This window comes from Myiozetetes cayanensis, unplaced genomic scaffold (genome assembly GCF_022539395.1).
Source record: "Myiozetetes cayanensis isolate MyiCay16 unplaced genomic scaffold, myiCay2020 scf59, whole genome shotgun sequence".
Taxonomy (NCBI): domain Eukaryota; kingdom Metazoa; phylum Chordata; class Aves; order Passeriformes; family Tyrannidae; genus Myiozetetes; species Myiozetetes cayanensis.
In genome coordinates, this window is record NW_026087842.1 from 298,614 (window position 1) to 316,772 (window position 18,159).

Genomic DNA, 18,159 nt, shown 5'->3' on the forward strand with positions numbered 1-18,159 from the left:
ATGGCCGAGCCCAGCTCCGAGTGCAGCATCAAGGTCCTGTGCCGGTTCCGGCCCCTCAACCAGGCCGAGATCCTGCGGGGGACAAATTCCTGCCCGTCTTCCAGGGCGACGACAGCGTCGTGGTGGGGGTGAGTCCATGGGGGGTGTGGGGATCCCCGGCTCGGGGTAACCCCGGGGAGCAGAGCGTCACTGGGGCACAACCTGTCTGGGGGAGGGGGCACAGAGCTGTCTGCGGGAGTACAGCCTGGCGGCCTCGTGAGGGGGGCACAGAGCGTCACTGGGGGGCACAGCCTGTCTGGGGGAGGGGGCGCACAGAGCGTCACTGGTGGGGCACAGCCTTTTTGGCGTCACTGGGGGGGCAACACAGCCTGTCTGGGGAGGGGGACGCCCTGGGTGTGGCCACCTTGCCCCCCCAGGGCTCTTCCCGCGCTCCGCCCCCGTATGCCTCTTCCTTCCCCCCATTTCCAACTGGCACTCCCAGTTCCCTGTCCATTGTCCCCAGTGTCCCCAGTCTGTTGTCCCCAGTGTCCCCAGTCCGTTGTCCCCAGTCCCCCAGTGTGTTTAGTTGTCCCCAGTCCCCCAGTGTTTTGTCCCCAGTGTCCCCAGTGTGCCCCAGTGCTGGGGAGGGGGTGTTTACACTGAGCGGACCCGCCCTGACCTCAGGGGTCCTGATTGCGGAGGGGGTGGAGTTGCTGCAGATCCCCTTTCTCCCTCCCCTGCTGCGGCCCTGCCCTTTGTCGGGGGGCTCAGACTGGGGCTCAGCCTCCAAAATATCCCCTTCCTTGCACGGGGCCGGGGCGGGGGTGTCTCCTGGGGGTGGCAGCGGGGAGGGTCAGGGGTGCAGGGAGGTGCGTGGGTTTGGGGGTCCGCGGGTTTGGGGGTGTCAGTGGATGAGGAGGGTATCTGTGGGTGCAGGGGGTCGGTGGGTGCGGAGAGGGGGTTTGTGGGTTTTGAGGGTCGGAGGGTGCGGGGGTAGTCCGTGGGTTTGGGGGCAGTGGGCAGGAAGGTCCGTGGGTTTGGGGGTCAGTGGGCAGGAAGGGGTCCGTGGGTTTGGGGGTCAGTGGGTGGGGGACCAGTGGGTTTGGGGGTGGTCGGTGCAGGAAGGGGTCCGTGGGTTTTGGAGGGGTCAGTAGGTGTGGGGGTAGGTGGTTTGGGGGTCCATGGGTGGGGTGGTCGGTGGGTGCGGGGGTCCGTGGGTGCGAGGGTGGTCGGTGGGTGCAGGGGTGTCCGTGGGTGGGGAGTCACGGTGCAGCAGCTGGCGCAATGCGGGAGTTGCGGGTTTGGAGGTGGGGGCGAGGGGGAGTTGCGGGTTTGGGGGTGCGGGGGAAGGGGGGAGTTGTGGGTTTGGGGGCGGGGGCGAGGGGGAGGTTGGGGTTGGCGGGGCTGGAGGAGGCGCGGGGGTGCAGGGTGGGGGTGGCGGGATGGGGGTACGAGGGGGTACAGAGGGGCTGCAAGGTGGGGGTGCGGGGGTGCGTGACGAGCTGCGGGCGGGGCTGCGGAGGCTGCGGGGCTGGGGAGGGACACGGGGGACACGGGGGGACACGGGGGTCAGGAGGAGCCGGTGGTGTCCCCTGTCCCCGTGTCCCCCTGTCCCTTTGTCCCCGTGTGGCGGGCTCAGCACCGTGGCCTGGACAGCTCCTCGGGGAGCGAGGCCTCGGGGGTCTCTGGGCTTGCAGAGGTGGCGGGGGGGCCTGGGGGGTCTATAGGAGGGTCTTTTTGGGGGCCTAAGGGGTCTGCAGGGGCTGGGGGACTGGGCGTCTCTGGGAGTCTCTGGGGGCTGGGGGACCTCTGGGCTTCTCTGAGGTCTGAGGGTCCTGTGGGGGTCTCTGGGGGTCTCTGGAGGCTGAGGGGCCTGTGGGGATCTATGGGGAGTTGAGTGGTCTATGGGGGTCTATGGGAGTTTGGGGGTCTATGGGGGTCTCTGGGGGCTGGGGGTCTGTAGGGTCTATGGGGCCTGGGGGTCTCTGGGGGCTAGGGGTTCTGTAGGGGTTTATGGGGGCCTAGGGGGTGCTCTATAGGGGTTAGGGGTCTGTAGGGGTTTATGGGGGCCTAGGGTGTCTATAGGGGCTGGGAGGTCTGTAGGGGTTTATGGGGGCCTGGGGTCTGTAGGGTCTCATGGGGAGCTGGGGGTCTGTAGGGTTTGGATTGGGGGTTTGATGGGGCTAGGGGTCTATAGGGTTGGGGGTCTGGGGTCTATGGGGCCTGGGGGGTCTCTGGGGAGTTGGGGGTCTGCAGGGGTCTATGGGGACTGGGGCAGGTCTATAGGGTCTCTGGGGGCCCATGGGAGGGCTGAAGGGTCTATGGGGGTCTGTAGGGGTCAATGGGGGCTGAGGGGTTTATGTGGGTGTTGGGGGCCTGGGGTGTGTGTGGGGCTACATGAAGTGTGTGGGGATATAAATGGGGGTTTGGGGGGGGGGAGTTTAAGGAGCACGAAGTGTGAGAGACCCTCCCCGTGACACCACCTCCCCGCCTTACTGGGACCCCCTTACTGGGACCCACTGGAACCCACCGGTCCCTGCCGGAGTGTGGGGGGGACGGACACCCCCAACACTGTTTTGGGGGTCTCTCGTACATCGACCTCCCTCACCGTGTGTCTCCCCCTCCCCAGGGCAAACCCTACGTGTTCGACCGCGTGTTCCCCCCGAACACGACGCAGGAGCAGGTGTACCACGCCTGTGCCATGCAGATCGTCAAGGGTGAGGGGCAGGGGGGCTGCGACCCCCCCCGGGGACACCCAGGGCTGGGGAGGGGGCTGCGACCCCCCCCAGGGACACCCAGGGCTGGGGAGGGGGCTGTGATCTCCATAGGGACACCCAGGGCTGGGGAGGGGGCTGTGATCCCCCCCAGGGACACCCAGGGCTGGGGAGGGGGCTGTGATCTCCATAGGGACACCCAGGGCTGGGGAGGGGCGCAGATCTCCATAGGGACACCCAGGGCTGGGGAGGGGGCTGTGACCCCCCCAGGGACACCCAGGGCTGGGGAGGGGGCTGTGACCCCCCCCAGGGACACCCAGGGCTAGGGAGGGGGCTGTGACTCCCCCCAGGGACACCCAGGGCTGGGGAGGGGGGTGTGACTCCCAGGACACCCAGGGCTGGGGAGGGGCTGTGACCCCCCAGGGACACCCAGGGCTGGGGAGGGGTGTGATTGATCCCTCAGGGACACCCAGGGCTGGGGAGGGGGCTGTGATCCCCCCCAGGGACACCCAGGGCTGGGGAGGGGGCTGTGATCTCCATAGGGACACCCAGGGCTGGGGAGGGGGCTGTGATCCCCCCCAGGGACACCCAGGGCTGGGGAGGGGGCTGTGATCCCTCCATAGGGACACCCAGGGCTGGGGAGGGGGCTTGGGGGAGTTTGGGGGTCTCTGGGTGTGTTCAGGGGTCCCTCGGGGTGTCCAGAGGGTCCCCCGGAGGGGCTCCTGAGGGTCCTCTGGAATTCCTGAGGGATTCCTGGGGGTTCCGGGGGGTTCCTGGGGGTCCCGGGCGGCTTCTGAGGGTCCCGGGGGGTTCCTGAGGGATTCCTGGGGGTCCCGGGATGTTCCTGAGGGTCCCGGGGGGTTCCTGAGGGTCCTGGGGTGTTCCTGGGGGTCTTCTGGAATTCCTGAGGGATTCCTGGGGGTCCCGGGGTGTTCCTGAGCGTCCTGGGATGTTCCTGAGGGTCTCGGGGGATGCCTGAGGGTCCCTGGGGGTTCCTGAGGGTCTCGGGGGGTTCCTGAGGGTCTTGGGGGATGCCTGAGGGTCCCTGGGGGTTCCTGAGGGTCCCGGGGGATTCCTGAGAGTCCCGGGGTGTTCCTGGAGGTCCCGGGGAATGCCTGGGGGTCCCGGGGTGTTCCTGGGGGTCCTGGGGTGTTCTTGGGGGTCCCGGGAGGTTCCTGGGGGTCCCGGGGGGTTCCTGAGGGTCCCGGGAGGTTCCTGGGGGTCCCTGAGGGTCCCGAGGGGCTCCTGGGGGTCCCGGGAGGTCCCTGAGGGTCCCGGGGGGTCCCTGAGGGTCCCGGGGGGCTCCTCCCCGCCCTCCCCCCAGATGTCCTGGCCGGGTACAACGGGACCATCTTCGCCTACGGCCAAACCTCATCGGGCAAGACCCACACCATGGAGGTGAGGGGGAACTGGGGGAACTGGGGGCACTGGGGGAGTCGGGGGAGTCGGGGGACTGGGATACTGGGGAGACTGGGGGAACTGGGGGCCCTGGGACACTGGGGGCACTGGGATACTGGGGGCACTGGGACACTGGGGGAACTGGGATACTGGGGGACTGGGAGACTCAGGGAGACTGGGGGGACTGGGGAGACTGGGGGACTTAGGAATGGGGAGCACTGGGGGCACTGGGAGCACTGGGGCCACTGGGAAATTGGGGGCAATGGGGGCTCTCGGGAGGCACTAGGGGGCTCTGGGGGTACTGGGAGCACTGGGGAAACTGGGGGCACTGGAGTGTCTGGGGAGCACTGGAGGGCACTGGGGGCACTGAGAGCACTGTGGGGCTTGGGGGAGGCTCTGGGAGCACTGGGGGCACTGGGGGCTCTGGGGGTACTGGGAGCACTGGGGGCTCTAGGGAGCACTTGGGGGCACTGGAGGCACTAGGAACACTGGAGGGCACGAGGGGGCACTGAGAGCACTGTGGGGCTTGGGGGAGGCTCTGGGAGCACTGAGGGGCACTGGGGGCACTGGGGGCACTGGGAGCACTGGGGGCTCTGGGAGCACTGGGGGCACTGGGGGCTCTGGGAGCACGGGGGCTGGGGGAGCCTGAGGGGCTCTGGGAGCACTGGGGGCTCTGGGAGCACTGGGGGCACTGGAGGGGCTCTGGGAGCACGGGGGGCTGGGGGCACTGGGAGCACTGGGAGGCACTGGGGGCACTGGGGGCTCTGGGAGCACTGGGGGCACTGAGAGCTCGGGGGTAGTCTGGGAGCCCTGGGGCACTGGAGGGCTCAGGGAGCACTGGGGGCTGGGGGAGCTCAGGGGCTGGTCTGGGAGCACTGGGAGCACTGGGGGCACTGGGAGCACTGGGAGCACTGGGGGCACTGGGGGCACTGTGGGGCTCGGGGGGACTCTGGGAGCACTGGGGGCACTGGGAGCACTGGGGGACACTGGGGGCACTGGGGGCACTGGGAGCACTGGGGGGCTGGGGGAGCTCGGGGGATCTGGACACCCCTGAGGCCCGGCCCCCCAGGGAAGCTGCACGACCCCAGCAGATGGGGATCATCCCCGCATCGCCCGGGACATCTTCAACCACATCTACGCCATGGACGAGAACCTCGAGTTCCACATCAAGGTGGCACGGGGGCACGGGGGCACTGGGAGCACTGGGAGCACTGGGAGGGCACAGGGGCACGGGGGCACTGGGAGCACTGGGAGCACTGGGAGCACTGGGAGGGGCACGGGGGCACTGGGAGCACTGGGAGGGGCACGGGGGCACTGGGAGGCACGGGGCACTGGGAGCACTGGGAGGGCACGGGGCACTGGGGGCACTGAGAGGGGTGCACGTGGGAGCACTGGGAGGCACTGGGAGGGGGTGATGGGAGGGGCACGGGGGCACTGGGGACACTGGGAGGGGACACTGGGGGCACTGGGAGGGCACTGAGGGCACTGGGAGGACTGGGGCACTGGGGGCACTGGGAGCACTGGGAGGTGGCATGGCAGGCACTGGGGCACTGGGAGGGTACTGGGAGGGCGCTGGGGCACTGGGAGGGACCACGGGGGCACTGGGAGCACTGGGAGGGGCACTGGGGATACTGGGAGGGGGCACGGGGGCACTGGGAGGCATGGGAGCACTGGGAGCACTGGGAGCACTGGGAGCCTGGCCCTGGCCCCCTGACGTCCCCCTCCCCCCCAGGTGTCGTACTTTGAGATTTACCTGGACAAGATCCGGGACCTGCTGGACAGTGAGTGGGGCACTGGGACATACTGGGGGCACTGGGTCGTACTGGGGGGCAGTGGGATGGTGATACTGGGAAGCTGGGAGGCACTGGAGGAGCACTGGGAGGCACTGGAGGAGCACTGGGAGTGCACTGGGAAGCACTGGGTGGTTACTGGGAAGTTCTGGAAGTCCCTGAAAGGGCACGGGGGCAAACTGGGAGGCACTGGATGGTTACTGGAAAACACTGGATGGGGATTGAGGAGCACTGGGAGGCACTGGGAGGCACTGGGAGGAGCACTGGGAGGAGCACTGGGAGGCACTGGGAGGAGCACTGGAGGAGCGCTGGGAGGCACTGGGAGGGTGTGGAGGAGCACTGGGAGGCACTGGAGGGTACTGGGAGGCACTGGAGGAGCACTGGGAGGCACTGGAGGAGCACTGGGAGGCACTGGAGGAGCACTGGGAGGCAGTGGGAGGAGCACTGGGAGGCACTGGATGGTTACTGGAAAACACTGGATGGGGATTGAGAAGCACTGGGAGGCACTGGGAGGGTGTGGAGGAGCACTGGGAGGCACTGGGAGGAGCACTGGAGGAGCACTGGGAGGCACTGGAGGAGCACTGGGAGGCACTGGGAGGCACTGGAGGAGCACTGGGAGGCACTGGGAGCTCCCGGGGCACCCCGGGGGCCACCCCTGACCCCCCCCGTGTCCCCCCCAGTGACCAAAACCAACCTGTCGGTGCACGAGGACAAGAACCGCGTGCCCTACGTCAAGGTGGGGGCACCGAGGGGACCCCAGGGACACCCCGGGAGGAGGGGCGAGGTCTGAATCCCCTGACCCCTCGGGACCCCCAGGGCTGCACCGAGCGCTTCGTGTCCAGCCCCGAGGAGATCCTGGACGTCATCGACGAGGGCAAATCCAACCGGCACGTGGCTGTCACCAGTGAGGACACGGGGGACAGGGGGGACACGGGGGCTGAGGGGACACAGGGGGCTGTGACATCCAACCGGCACGTGGCTGTCACCAGTGAGGGACGGGGGGACACGGGGAGGCTGGGGGACACTGGGGGCTGGGGGCTGGGGGGACACGGGGGCTGTGACATCCAACCGGCACGTGGCTGTCACCAGTGAGGGACACGGGGGATCACGAGGGGGACATGGGGGACACGAGGGACACGGGGGCTGGGGGACACAGGGGGGACACGGGGGCTGGGGGACACGTGGGAGGCTTGGGGGTTGATGGGGACAGGGTGCTGAGGGTCCCTGGGGTGGGTGGAGGGTTCTGGGGGTCCCCAAAGCCTTCTGGGGGTCTCCGGAGCGCTGCGGAGTCCCTTGGATGCCACGGGGGTCTCTGGGGCATTCTGGGGGTCCCCCTGGGAGCCTACAGGGGGTCCCGGGATGCTGTCAGGACATTGGGATGCTGAGGGGGTCCCTGGGGCCCCACGGGGGCCCAGGGGATGCTGCGGGAGCCGCTGGGCTGATGGGGGGGTCCCTGTGGGGGTGTTGATGTTTTGGGGTGCTGTGGGGTCTCTGCGGGGGTGTTGATGTTTTGGGGTGCCGGGGGGCTCTGTAGGGGTGTCCCCGTGCCGGGAGTGCTGTGAGAGGTGCCGGGGGGGTCTCTGTGGGGTGTGTTGATGTTCCGGGGTGTGTGGGGTCTCTCTCTGTGGGGTGTGTTGACGTGCCGGGGTGTGGGGGGTCTCTCTCTGTGGGGTGTGTTGATGTTCCGGGGTGCTGTGGGGGGTGCCGGGGGGGTCTCTGTGGGGTGTCCCCTCCCGGGGTGCCCCAACGTGTGCCGTGCCCGCAGACATGAACGAGCACAGCTCCCGCAGCCACAGCATCTTCCTCATCCACATCAAGCAGGAGAACGTGGAGACCGAGCAGAAACTCAGCGGGAAACTCTACCTGGTGGACCTGGCGGGCAGCGAGAAGGTGGGGGGGACCCCAAGGACTGGGGGGGACCCCAAGGACTGGGGGAATACAAACACCGGGGGGGACCACAAAGATTTTTGGGGGGGTCACCAAAGGTCGGGAAGACCCCAAAGGTGAGGAGGGACCCCCAAGGTGGGGGAGACCCCAGAATGGGGAGACTGGGTTGGGTTACAGGGAACTGGGAGGGCACTGGGGGGCACTGGGGGCACTGGGGACACTGGGAGGGCACTGGGGGCACTGGGGGCACTGGTGGAGACCATGTCCCCGAGGGGGACCTTGGAGGTGTCCTGGGGGTCCATGGGGTGCTGGGGGACATTGGGGCACATTCGGGGGCGTTTTGGGGGGACATGGGAATTTATGGGGCCATTGGAGTTTGGGGGTCTTCAGGATTGGGGGGGGTCTCTGAGGGGGAGGTCTGCCTTTGGGGTCTCTGGGGGTCCCTGGGTGGTGGCACTCTCACTTTGGGGGTCTCGGTGGGGGGAGGGGTTCTTGGGCTCGGGGTGTCCTCGGGAGGGGTCTCTGGGTGGGGGAACCCACAGGGGCGTCCCTGAGCCGTCCCCCAAATCCCCCAGGTGAGCAAGACGGGGGCCGAGGGGGCCGTGCTGGACGAGGCCAAAAACATCAACAAGTCTCTGTCGGCGCTGGGCAACGTCATCTCCGCGCTGGCCGAGGGCACGGTGAGACCCTGCTGTCCTCTCGGGGTGGGGCACCCCTGAGCCCCCTGTGTCCCTCCTTGTCCCCCGGGGTGGGGACACCCTGAGCCCCCCGCGTGTCCTCCCGGAGGTCTCGGGGGCTCCCTCGCTGTCCCCGCTCCCCATGTGTGTCTCCCCCTCGGGGTGTCCTGTGTCCCCCGCCGCTGACGCCCCTCCCCCCGCAGAAGGCGTACGTGCCCTATCGCGACAGCAAAATGACGCGGATCCTGCAGGACTCGCTGGGCGGGAACTGCCGCACCACGATGTTCATCTGCTGCTCCCCCTCCAGCTACAACGACGCCGAGACCAAATCCACGCTCATGTTCGGCCAGAGGTGGGGGCTGGGGGGATATCGGGGGGGTCCTGAACCCCCCTGAGTCCCTCTGACCCCCCCTGAACCCCCCCGAGTCCTCCCCAAATCTACACTCGTGTTCAGCCATAGGTGGGGGCCTGGGGGGGGTTAAGGGGGGATTCTGAACCCCCCTCGACCCCCCGTGCACCCCCAGACTCCTGCACCCCCCGAGCCCACACTCGTGTTTGGAGGAGGTGGGGTTTGGGGGGGCCCAACTGCCCCCACCCTGCACCCCAACACACCCCAAAGTGCCCATGGCACCCCAGGAGCACCCCCTGCACCCTGGGGGGATCATTGACCCCCCAAACTGCACCCCAAGAGCACCCCAAGAGCACCCATTGCCTCCCCAGAGCACCCACTGCCCCCAACTGCCCCCCAACTGCCCCCGAGACACGGGACAGGAGTGGGGAGGGTGAACCCCCAGCCGGGGTGTCTGTGATGATCCAGGGGGCACTGGGGGGGTCCCATTTTGGGGTCTGTAATGACCGGGGGGTCCCAGTTTGGGGTCCGTGGTGAGGGGGCAGCGGGGGGGTCCCAGTCTGGGATCTGTGGTGCCCAGGGGCTCCCAGTTCAGGGTCCATAGTGAGGGGGGTCCCAGTTTGGGGTCCGTAATGAGGGGGGTCCCAGTTTGAGGTCTGTGATGACTGAGGGCAGTGGAGGGGTCCCAGTTTGGGGTCTGTGGTGAGGGGGGTCCCCGTTTCGGATCTGTGGTGAGGGGGCAGCGGGGGGGTCCCACCGCCGGCGCCCCCCAGGGCCAAGACCATCAAGAACACGGCGTCGGTGAACCTGGAGCTCACGGCAGAGCAGTGGAAGAAGAAGTTCGAGAAGGAGAAGGAGAAGAACAAAGCGCTGAGAGAGACCCTGGCCCGGCTCGAGGCGGAGCTGAACCGATGGAGGAGCGGTGAGGGCTCCCCGAGACTGGCGGGGGGCTCCTCGAAACGGGGGGGGTTCCCCGAAACTGGGGGGGCTCCCCAAAACTGGGGGGGCTCCCCGAGACTGGGAGGGACACCCTGAGACTGGGGGGGCACCCCGAGACTGGGAGGGACACCTGACACTGGGGAGCACCCCAAGCCCGAGGGGACACCCCGAGACTGGGGGAGCAGCACCCTGAGACTGGGAGGGCACCCCGAGACTGGGGGGGCACTCCATGTCTGGGAGGGGCACCCTGAGTAAGGGGGAGGACCCCGATATCGGGGGGGACCCCAAGGTTCGTGATGGGACCTCATCTGGGGCCGGGTGTGTCCCCTGGGCGGGCTGAGCCCCTGGGGGAGCCCTGAGGGGCACCCACCAGGGGTCACCGAGACCCCGGGGACTCCCTACCCCGACAGGGTCACTGAGGCCGCGCCCCCCCCCAGGCGAGGCCGTGCCCGAGACGGAGCAGCTGAACGAGGCGGAGGCGGGAGACCGAGACCGGGCCGGGGAGGGGCCGGGGAGGCCGGGGGACCCCGAGGAGCCCCCTGAACGACAACAGCTCCTCCATCGTCATCCACATCTCGGACGAGGAGCGGCGCAAGTACGAGGAGGAGATCAGGAAGCTCTACAAGCAGCTGGATGACAAGGTGGGCACCCCGAGACCCCCTGAGCCCCCAGCCCCTCCCCAGCCCCATCCCCAGGGTGACCGGGCAGACCCTCCTGTGCCCCCTAGACCCCTCCCCATCCCCATCCCCCCGGGGTGACTGGGCAGACCCTCCTGTGCCCCCCCAGGATGACGAGATCAACCAGCAGAGCCAGATCATGGAGAAGCTCAAGCAGCAGATGCTGGACCAGGAGGAGGTGAGGGACCCTCAGAGCCCCCACACTGTGTCCCCCTCTGGCCCTTCTGGACCCCAATCAGACCCCCTGGGACCCACTCAGACCCTCTGGGACCCCAACTCAGACCCCCAGACCCTCCCACCCTGAATGCCTGAGACCCCCGAACTCTGACCTCTGGGACCCCCCAGTGTGACCTCACTGGGACCCCCCTGGGACCCCCACTGTGGCTCCTGGGACCCCACTATGACTCTTAGAAAGCCACTATGGCCCTTGGGGTCCCTGTGCCTCCCACCCTGCCCATCTGGGACCCCCTATGTCCCTGTGACCCCATACCCCCCATTCCCTCTGGGACCCCCATGACCCCATGTCCCTCCTGTTGCCCTCTGGGACTCCCTATGGCCCGTCTTCCCTGTGCCCCATTCCCTCTGGGGCCCCCATAACCCCTGTGACCCCCTGCCCCTTTGGGCCCCCAGTGCCCCCTGGATCCCCCTATGTCCCTGTGACCCTGCGACCCCCACCCTGCCCCCCTGGGCACCCCTGACCCCTAGGACCCCTCTGGGCTCCCCACTCTGACCTCCTGCGGCCCCTGTGGCCCCTTGCCCCTTTGTGCCCCTCCCTATGTCCCAGGTGCTGGCAGCAGCCGTGGCGGTGGTGAGGCGGCTTGCCGGAGCTGGCAGCTCAGCTCCCACCCTGTCCCCGTGTCCCCCCATGTCCCCATGTCCCAGGTCCTTGCCGCAGCTCCGTGGTGGTGGCGAGGCAGCTCGCCCGGAGCTGGCAGCTCAGCTCCCACCCTGTCCCCCTGTGTCCCCCCATGTCCCAGGTGCTGGCAGCAGCCCGTGGCGGTGGCGAGGCGGCTCGCCGGGAGCTGGTAGCTCAGCTCCCACCCTGTCCCCCGTGTCCCCATGTCCCGGAGCTGGCAGCTCAGCTCCCACCCTGTGTCCCCGTGTCCCCCGTGTCCCCCCATGTCCCCCGTGTCCCAGGTGCTGGCAGCAGCCGGCGGTGGCGAGGCGGCGCGCCAGGGCGCAGCTCAGCTCCCACCTGTGTCCCCATGTCCCAGGTGCTGGCAGCAGCCCGTGGCGGTGGCGAGGCGGCGCGCCAGGAGCTGGCAGCTCAGCTCCCACCCTGTCCCCCTGTGTCCCAGGTGCTGGCAGCAGCCCGTGGCGGTGGCGAGGCGGCTCTCTGGGAGCTGGCAGCTCAGCTCCCACCCTGTGTCCCCATGTCCCAGGTGCTGGCAGCAGCCCGTGGCGGTGGCGAGGCGGCTCGCCGGGAGCTGGCAGCTCAGCTCCCACCCTGTCCCCCCGTGTCCCCTCCATGTCCCCCCCGTGTCCCAGGTCCTTGCCGCAGCCCGTGGCGGTGGCGAGGCAGCTCACCGGGAGCTGGCAGCTCAGCTCCCACCCTGTCCCCCGTGTCCCCCGTGTCCCCCGTGTCCCCCCATGTCCCAGGTGCTGGCAGCAGCCCGTGGCGGTGGCGAGGCGGCTCGCCGGGAGCTGGCAGCGCTGCGTGCCGAGCACGGCGCGGCGCGGGCCGAGGTCACCGAGGTGCTGGCGGCGCTGGAGGAGCTGGCGCGGAGCTACGACCGCAAGGCCCAGGAGGCCGAGGACACCGGCAGGCACAACCGGCGCCTGGCCGACGAGCTGGCACGGACAGAGGTGGGCACGGAACCCGAACCGGCACCCAAACCTGCACCTGAACCCCCACTGGCACTGCCATTGCCGGGGACACCGTGGGGACACCACAGGGCACCAGGAACCCAATGGGGAACCCAACAGGGAAACCCAACTGGGAACCCAACAGAGAAGCCAGTGGGGTCCTACTGGGAACCCAACAGGGAACCCAACTGGGAACCCAATGGGGAAACCCAGCGGGGTCTTCAGGGAACCCAGCAGGGAACCCAGTGGGGAAACCAGTGAGGAAACCAGTGGGAAACCTCACAGGGAACCCAATGAGAAAACCCAGCGGGGTCTTCTGGGAACCCAACGGGGAACCCAATGGGGAACCCAACAGAAAACCCAACAAAGAACCCAATAGGAGCACCCAACAGGATCCTACTTGGGAACCCAACAGGGAAACCCAATGGGGCAGGGGGTGATGGCCCAGGGGTGCCCAGATGGTGCCCAGGAGGTGCTGTGGGGGTGCCCAGGAGGTGTGGGGCTGCCCTGGCAGTGTGGGGGTCCCTGCGTGGGGGTGCCCTGGCAGTGTGGAGGTGCCCTGGCAGTGTGGGGGTCCCCGTTGGGGGGGTGCCCTGGCAGTGTGGGGGTGCCCTGGCAGTGTGGGGGTCCCCATGGGGGGCGTTCTGGTGGTGTGGGGGTCCCTGGTGGTGTGGGGGTACCCTAGCGGTGTGGGGGTGCCCGGGGTCCCCGTTGGGGGTGCTGGGCACAGGCCCCCCCGTTGCAGCCCCCTGTGCCTCAGGCCACGACGCTGTCGCTGGAGTCGGAGCTGTCGCGGGCGAGGGAGCTCGGGGGGCAGCAGCGGCGCCGCGCGGCTGAGGTGCTGAACGGGCTGCTCAGGGACCTGGGAGAGCTCAGCGCCCTCGTGGGCAGCGGGGACATCAAACTGGTGAGGGGACATCAAACTGGTGAGGGGCACTGGGCCATGGGGACATCAAACTGGTGAGGGGGACATGAAACTGGTGAGGGGACATCACACTGGTGAAGGGGACATCAAACTGGTGAGGGGGACATCAAACTGGTGAGGGGGCAGCACACTGGTGAGGGGACATCTGACTGGTGAGGGGACATCTGACTGGTGAGGGGACATCACACTGGTGAGGGGACATCACACTGGTGAGGGGCACTGGGCCATGGGGACATCAAAGTGGTGGGGGGCACTGGGCCATGGGGGGCACAGGGAGGGCTCTGTGCCATGTGGGCTGTGCCCCCCGTGCCCACTGCCCCTCATGCACCCCGTATCCCCTGTGCCCACTGTCCCCCATGCCCCCTGGTCCCGCTGCCCCCCGTGTCCCCCATGCCCCTCGTACCCACTGACCCACTTGCCCCTGTGCCCCCTTGTCCACTCTTCCCTGCCCTGCTTTCCCCGTGCTCCCCATGTCCTCTGCACCCCCGGCCCCATTGCCCCCTGTCCCCCCCACGTCCCCAGTACCACTGCTCCCCATGCCCCCCGTGCCTACTGCTCCCGCCCCACTGCCCCCGTGCCCCCTGGCCCTGCTGCCCCCTGTGCCCCTCGTGTCCCCGTGCCCCTGTGCCCCTCGTGCCCCCGTGCCCACTGCCCCCTGTGCCCCCTGGCCCCGCTGCCCCCCTGTGCCCCCCGTGCCCCCGTGCCCACTGCCCCCCGTGCTCCCTGTGCCCCCCGTGCCCCCGGTCTCGCTGACCCCGTGCCCCTCAGCCGGTGGAGGTGAGCGGGGCGATCGAGGAGGAGTTCGCGGTGGCGCGGCTCTACATCAGCAAGATCAAGTCGGAGGTGAAGTCGGTGGTGAAGCGGTGCCGGCAGCTCGAGGGGCTGCAGGTCGAGTGTCACCGCAAGCTGGAGGTGACGGGCCGGGAGCTGTCCTCGTGCCAGCTGCTCATCTCCCAGGTGCGGGATCGGGGGCCCGGGACCCCGGGTGACTCGGCTGACCCTGGTCCGATGACCCGCGTGGGGTGACCTCGGTGAGGTGACCGGGGGTTGATTGTCCTGGCTCCGAGGGTTGGGGGCGGCTCTGGGGTGTCAGGGAGGGTGTTGGTGTGAATCGCCCCGGGGTGCTGGGTCGGGGTGTCCCTGGGGGCTCCCTGAGGGTGTTAGGTGACGTGCACCCGGGGTGCTGGGGGTCCCGGAGGGTGCAGTGTACCCCGGGCAGGGGCTGAGGGTGCCGGTGCCAAGGGGGTGCCGGAGGGTCCCGGGTGATGCCTGGGGTGCAGGGGATCCTGGGTGGGGGCTCAGGGGTGCCGGTGCCGAGGGGGTCCTGAGGGGGTGCCAGGGGTCCGGAGCTGGGGCTGAGAGGTGCCGGGGGTCCCTGGGGTGCGGTGCCCCGGGCGGGGGCTGAGGAGGTGCCGGTGCCAGGGGTGCCAGGCTGTGCTGGGGGTGCCGAGAGGGTCCCGGGGGCGGGGGTCCCAGGCGGGTCTGAGGCGGTTGCAGGTGCCGGGGGTGCCGAGGGGGTCCAGGGGTGCCGGGGGTCCCAGGCGGGGCCTGAGGGGTGCCGGTGCCGGGGTGCTGAGGGGGTGCCGGAAGGTGCCGGGGGTCCCAGGCAGGGGTCTGAGGCGGTGCCGGTGCCGGGGTCCCGAGGGGTCCTGGGGTCCCAGGTGGGGTCTGAGGGGTGCCGGTGCCGGGGGTGCCGGGGGTCCCAGGCGGGGTCTGAGGGGTGCCGGTGCCGGGGGTCCCGAGGGGGTCCCGGAAGGTGCTGGGGTCCCAGGCGGGTCTGAGGGGTGCCGGTGCCGGGGGTGCCGGGGTCCCAGGTGGGGTCTGAGGGGTGCCGGTGCCGGGGGTCCCGGGGGTCCCAGGCGGGGTCCTGGAGGGTGCCAGTGCGGGTCCTGAGGGTGCGTGCGGGGTCCTGGGGTCCCAGGCGGGGTCTGAGGGTTGCCGGTGCGGGTCCCGCTGCAGCACGAGGCGAAGATCCGCTCGCTCACCGAGTACGCGCAGAGTTTGGAGCTGCGCAAGAGGCACCTCGAGGAGGCGCACGACGCGCTCGGGGAGGAGCTGGCGAGGCTGCAGGCACAGGGTGGGGGCCTCGGGGGCTGCAGGCACAGGGTGGGGGTCGGGGGGCTGCAGGCACAGGGTGGGGGCTCGGGGGCTGCAGGCACAGGGTGGGGGTCTCAGGGGCTGCAGGCACAGGGTGGGGTTCTCGGGGGCTGCAGGCACAGGGTGGGGCCCAGGGGCTGCAGGCTGGGGGCTGCAGGCACAGGGTGGGGGTCAGGGGGCTGCAGGCACAGCGTGGGGGCTCAGGGGCTGAAGGCACAGGGTGGGGGCCTGTGGAGCTCAGGGGGCTCGAGGGAGTACGGGTGGCACAGGGGCTCGGGAAGTGGGGGGCACAAAGGGCTGGGGAGGGTACGGAGGGGCTGCAGGCACTGGGGGGCTCTGGGGGCCGGGGGAGTATGGGGGCTCAAAGGGCACGGGGAGGGCTCAAGGGGCTGGGGGACAAGGAGGGGGGCTCAGAAGATTGGGGGCTCTGAGGGGCACAGGGGAGTTTAGGGGTCCGGGGGAACATGGGGGTACAGAGGCGATTAGGGGCTTGGGGGCTTCAGGGACCTTGAGGGGGTACAGTGGGACTGGGGGTCCCTGTCTCGCTCCCCAAGCCCCGCTGGTCCCGCAGAGGCCGCTCAGGGGTGGCCCGGAAGCAGCAGGGGCAGGATGAGACCCAGGACACCGATGAGGTCAAGGTGAGGGGGCGGGGGCACAGCACCCGGGGGCACAGCATCCCTGGGAGGGCACAGCACCCCGGGGGCACAGCATCCTGGGGGCACAGCACCCGGGAGGCACAGCACCCGGGAGGCACAGCACCCGGGGAGCACAGCACCCGGGGGGGGCACAGCATCCCTGGGAGGGCACAGCACCCGGAGGCACAGCACCCTGAGGGCACAGCATCCGGGGGGCACAGCATCCGGGGGTCCAGGGACCCTGAAGGGTCTGAGGCTCGGGGGGAGGGAAGGAAGTTGTGGGTTCTTGGGGCATGGGGGATGTGCTGGAGGTGGGAGGGGGGGTCCCAGGGGTACTGGGGGTGCTGGGGGTCCCGAGGGTGCTGGAGGGGGTGTTGGAGGTCCCGGTGGTGCTGGGGGTGCTGGGACATGTTGGGGGTCCCCGGGATGTGTTGGGATGTGGGGGTGCAGGGGCTCTCAAGGGGTACAGGGGTCCCTGGAGGTGCTGGAGCTGCAGAGGCACAGGGTGTCCTGGGGGATGCTGCAGGGGGTGTTATGGGGGTCCTGGGGTGTTGGGGTCCCTGGGGGGTCCCTGGGACGTCCCAGGGGTCCCAGGGGTTCCAGGATGCCCACTGTGCAGGTCCCAGGGGGGCTCCCGGGTGGTGTTATGGGGGTCCCAGGGGTTCTAGGGGTCCCAGGTGTGGGGTCCCAGGGGTGTTATGGGGTCCCGGGGGTCCCAGGGGTGTCTGGGGTCCTAGGGGGCGTTATGGGGGGTCCCTGGGATGTTATGGCAGGGTCCCTGGGGGTGTTATGGGGGGTCCCTGGGGGTCTGGGGGTCCCGGGGTGCCCACCGTGCTGTCGCAGGCGGCGCTGGAGCTGCAGCTCGAGAGCCAGCGCGAGGCTCAGCACAAACAGCTGGGGCGGCTCCGGGACGAGGTCAACGAGAGACAGAAAATCATCGACGAGCTGAAAGAGTGAGGGACCCTGACCTCTGACCTCTGACCCCTGACCCCTGACCCTGACCTCTGACCCCTGACCCCGACCCATGACCCCAACCCCTGACCCTGACCCCTGACCCTGACCCCTGACCCCGACCCCTGACCCTGACCCTACCCTGACCCTGACCCTGACCCCTGACCCCACCCTGACCCTGGACCCCGATGACCCCTGACCCCCCCGCCCTGCCCGGCTGTTCCCGTCTCCAGGGGGGGTGGGGGGCACACAGGGGCTGTCCCCAAGATCTGTCTGTCTGTCCCTCAATTCCATCCATCCCCCCATCCATCCGTCTGTCCTCCCATCCGTCTGTCCTTCCATGCATCCCCCATCTGTCCATCCCTGCCCGTGTGTCTGTGAGTCTGTCCATCCTGACGGTGTCTGTGTCTCAGTGTGTCCATCCTGATGGTGTCCTTGTGTCCGTGATGGTGTCTGTATGTCCATGCTGACACTGTCCATGTGTCCGTGTGTCCTGACGCTGTCGGTGTGTCCGTGTGTCCGTGTGTCCTGACGCTGTCGGTGTGTCCATATGTCCTGACACTGTCGGTCTGTCTGTGATGGTGTCCGTGTGTCCTGACACTGTCGGTGTGTCCATGCTGACACTGTCGGTGTGTCCATGCTGATGCTGTCAGTGTGTCCTGACGCTGTCGATGTGTCTGTGATGGTGTCAGTGCATCCTGACACCGTCCGTGTGTCTGTGATGGTGTCCGTGTGTCCATCCTGATGCTGTCCGTGTGTCCATGCTGACACTGTCGGTGTGTCCGTGTGTCCTGATGCTGCTGGTGTGTCCGTGTGTTCTGACACTGTCCGTGTGTCCATCCTGACACTGTCCGTGTGTCTGTGATGGTGTCCATGCTGACACTGTCCATGTGTCCGTGTGTCCTGACGCTGTCCGTGTGTCCATGCTGATGCTGTCGGTGTGTCCATGTGTCCATGCTGACACTGTCGGTGTGTCCTGACACTGTCGGTGTGTCTGTGTGTCCTGACACTGTCGGTGTGTCCTGACACTGTCGGTGTGTCCTGACACTGTCGGTGTGTCTGTGTGTCCTGACACTGTCGGTGTGTCCTGACACTGTCGGTGTGTCCGTGTGTCCATGCTGACGCTGTCCGTGTGTCCTGACGCTGTCGGTGTGTCCTGATGCTGTTGGTGTGTCCATGCTGACGCTGTCCGTGTGTCCTGACGCTGTCGGTGTGTCCGTGTGGGCACAGCCAGAAGCAGAAGCTGGAGCTGGAGCTGGAGCGGCTGCGGGCGGAGCACGAGGCCCTGCGGGGGGAGGAGCGGGCCAAGGCCGCGCGGCTGCAGGAGCTCACGTG

The 18,159-nt window shown here is 68.7% G+C and overlaps 1 protein-coding gene across 1 annotated transcript in view; it reads left to right on the forward strand.

Moving 5' to 3' along the window:
• KIF5A (kinesin family member 5A) overlaps positions 1–18,159 on the forward strand; it is a 23,406-nt gene continuing 5,247 nt past the window's right edge. Inside the window, 23 exon segments of the mRNA XM_050334786.1 lie at positions 1–73; positions 76–128; positions 2,609–2,696; positions 4,018–4,091; positions 5,161–5,262; positions 5,824–5,872; positions 6,562–6,617; positions 6,698–6,785; positions 7,647–7,771; positions 8,344–8,448; positions 8,649–8,797; positions 9,568–9,716; positions 10,171–10,238; positions 10,240–10,374; positions 10,520–10,588; positions 12,010–12,216; positions 12,977–13,123; positions 13,910–14,098; positions 15,101–15,218; positions 15,810–15,820; positions 15,823–15,876; positions 16,717–16,826; positions 18,055–18,156. Coding sequence (XP_050190743.1) covers positions 1–73; positions 76–128; positions 2,609–2,696; positions 4,018–4,091; positions 5,161–5,262; positions 5,824–5,872; positions 6,562–6,617; positions 6,698–6,785; positions 7,647–7,771; positions 8,344–8,448; positions 8,649–8,797; positions 9,568–9,716; positions 10,171–10,238; positions 10,240–10,374; positions 10,520–10,588; positions 12,010–12,216; positions 12,977–13,123; positions 13,910–14,098; positions 15,101–15,218; positions 15,810–15,820; positions 15,823–15,876; positions 16,717–16,826; positions 18,055–18,156 — 2,321 coding nt within the window.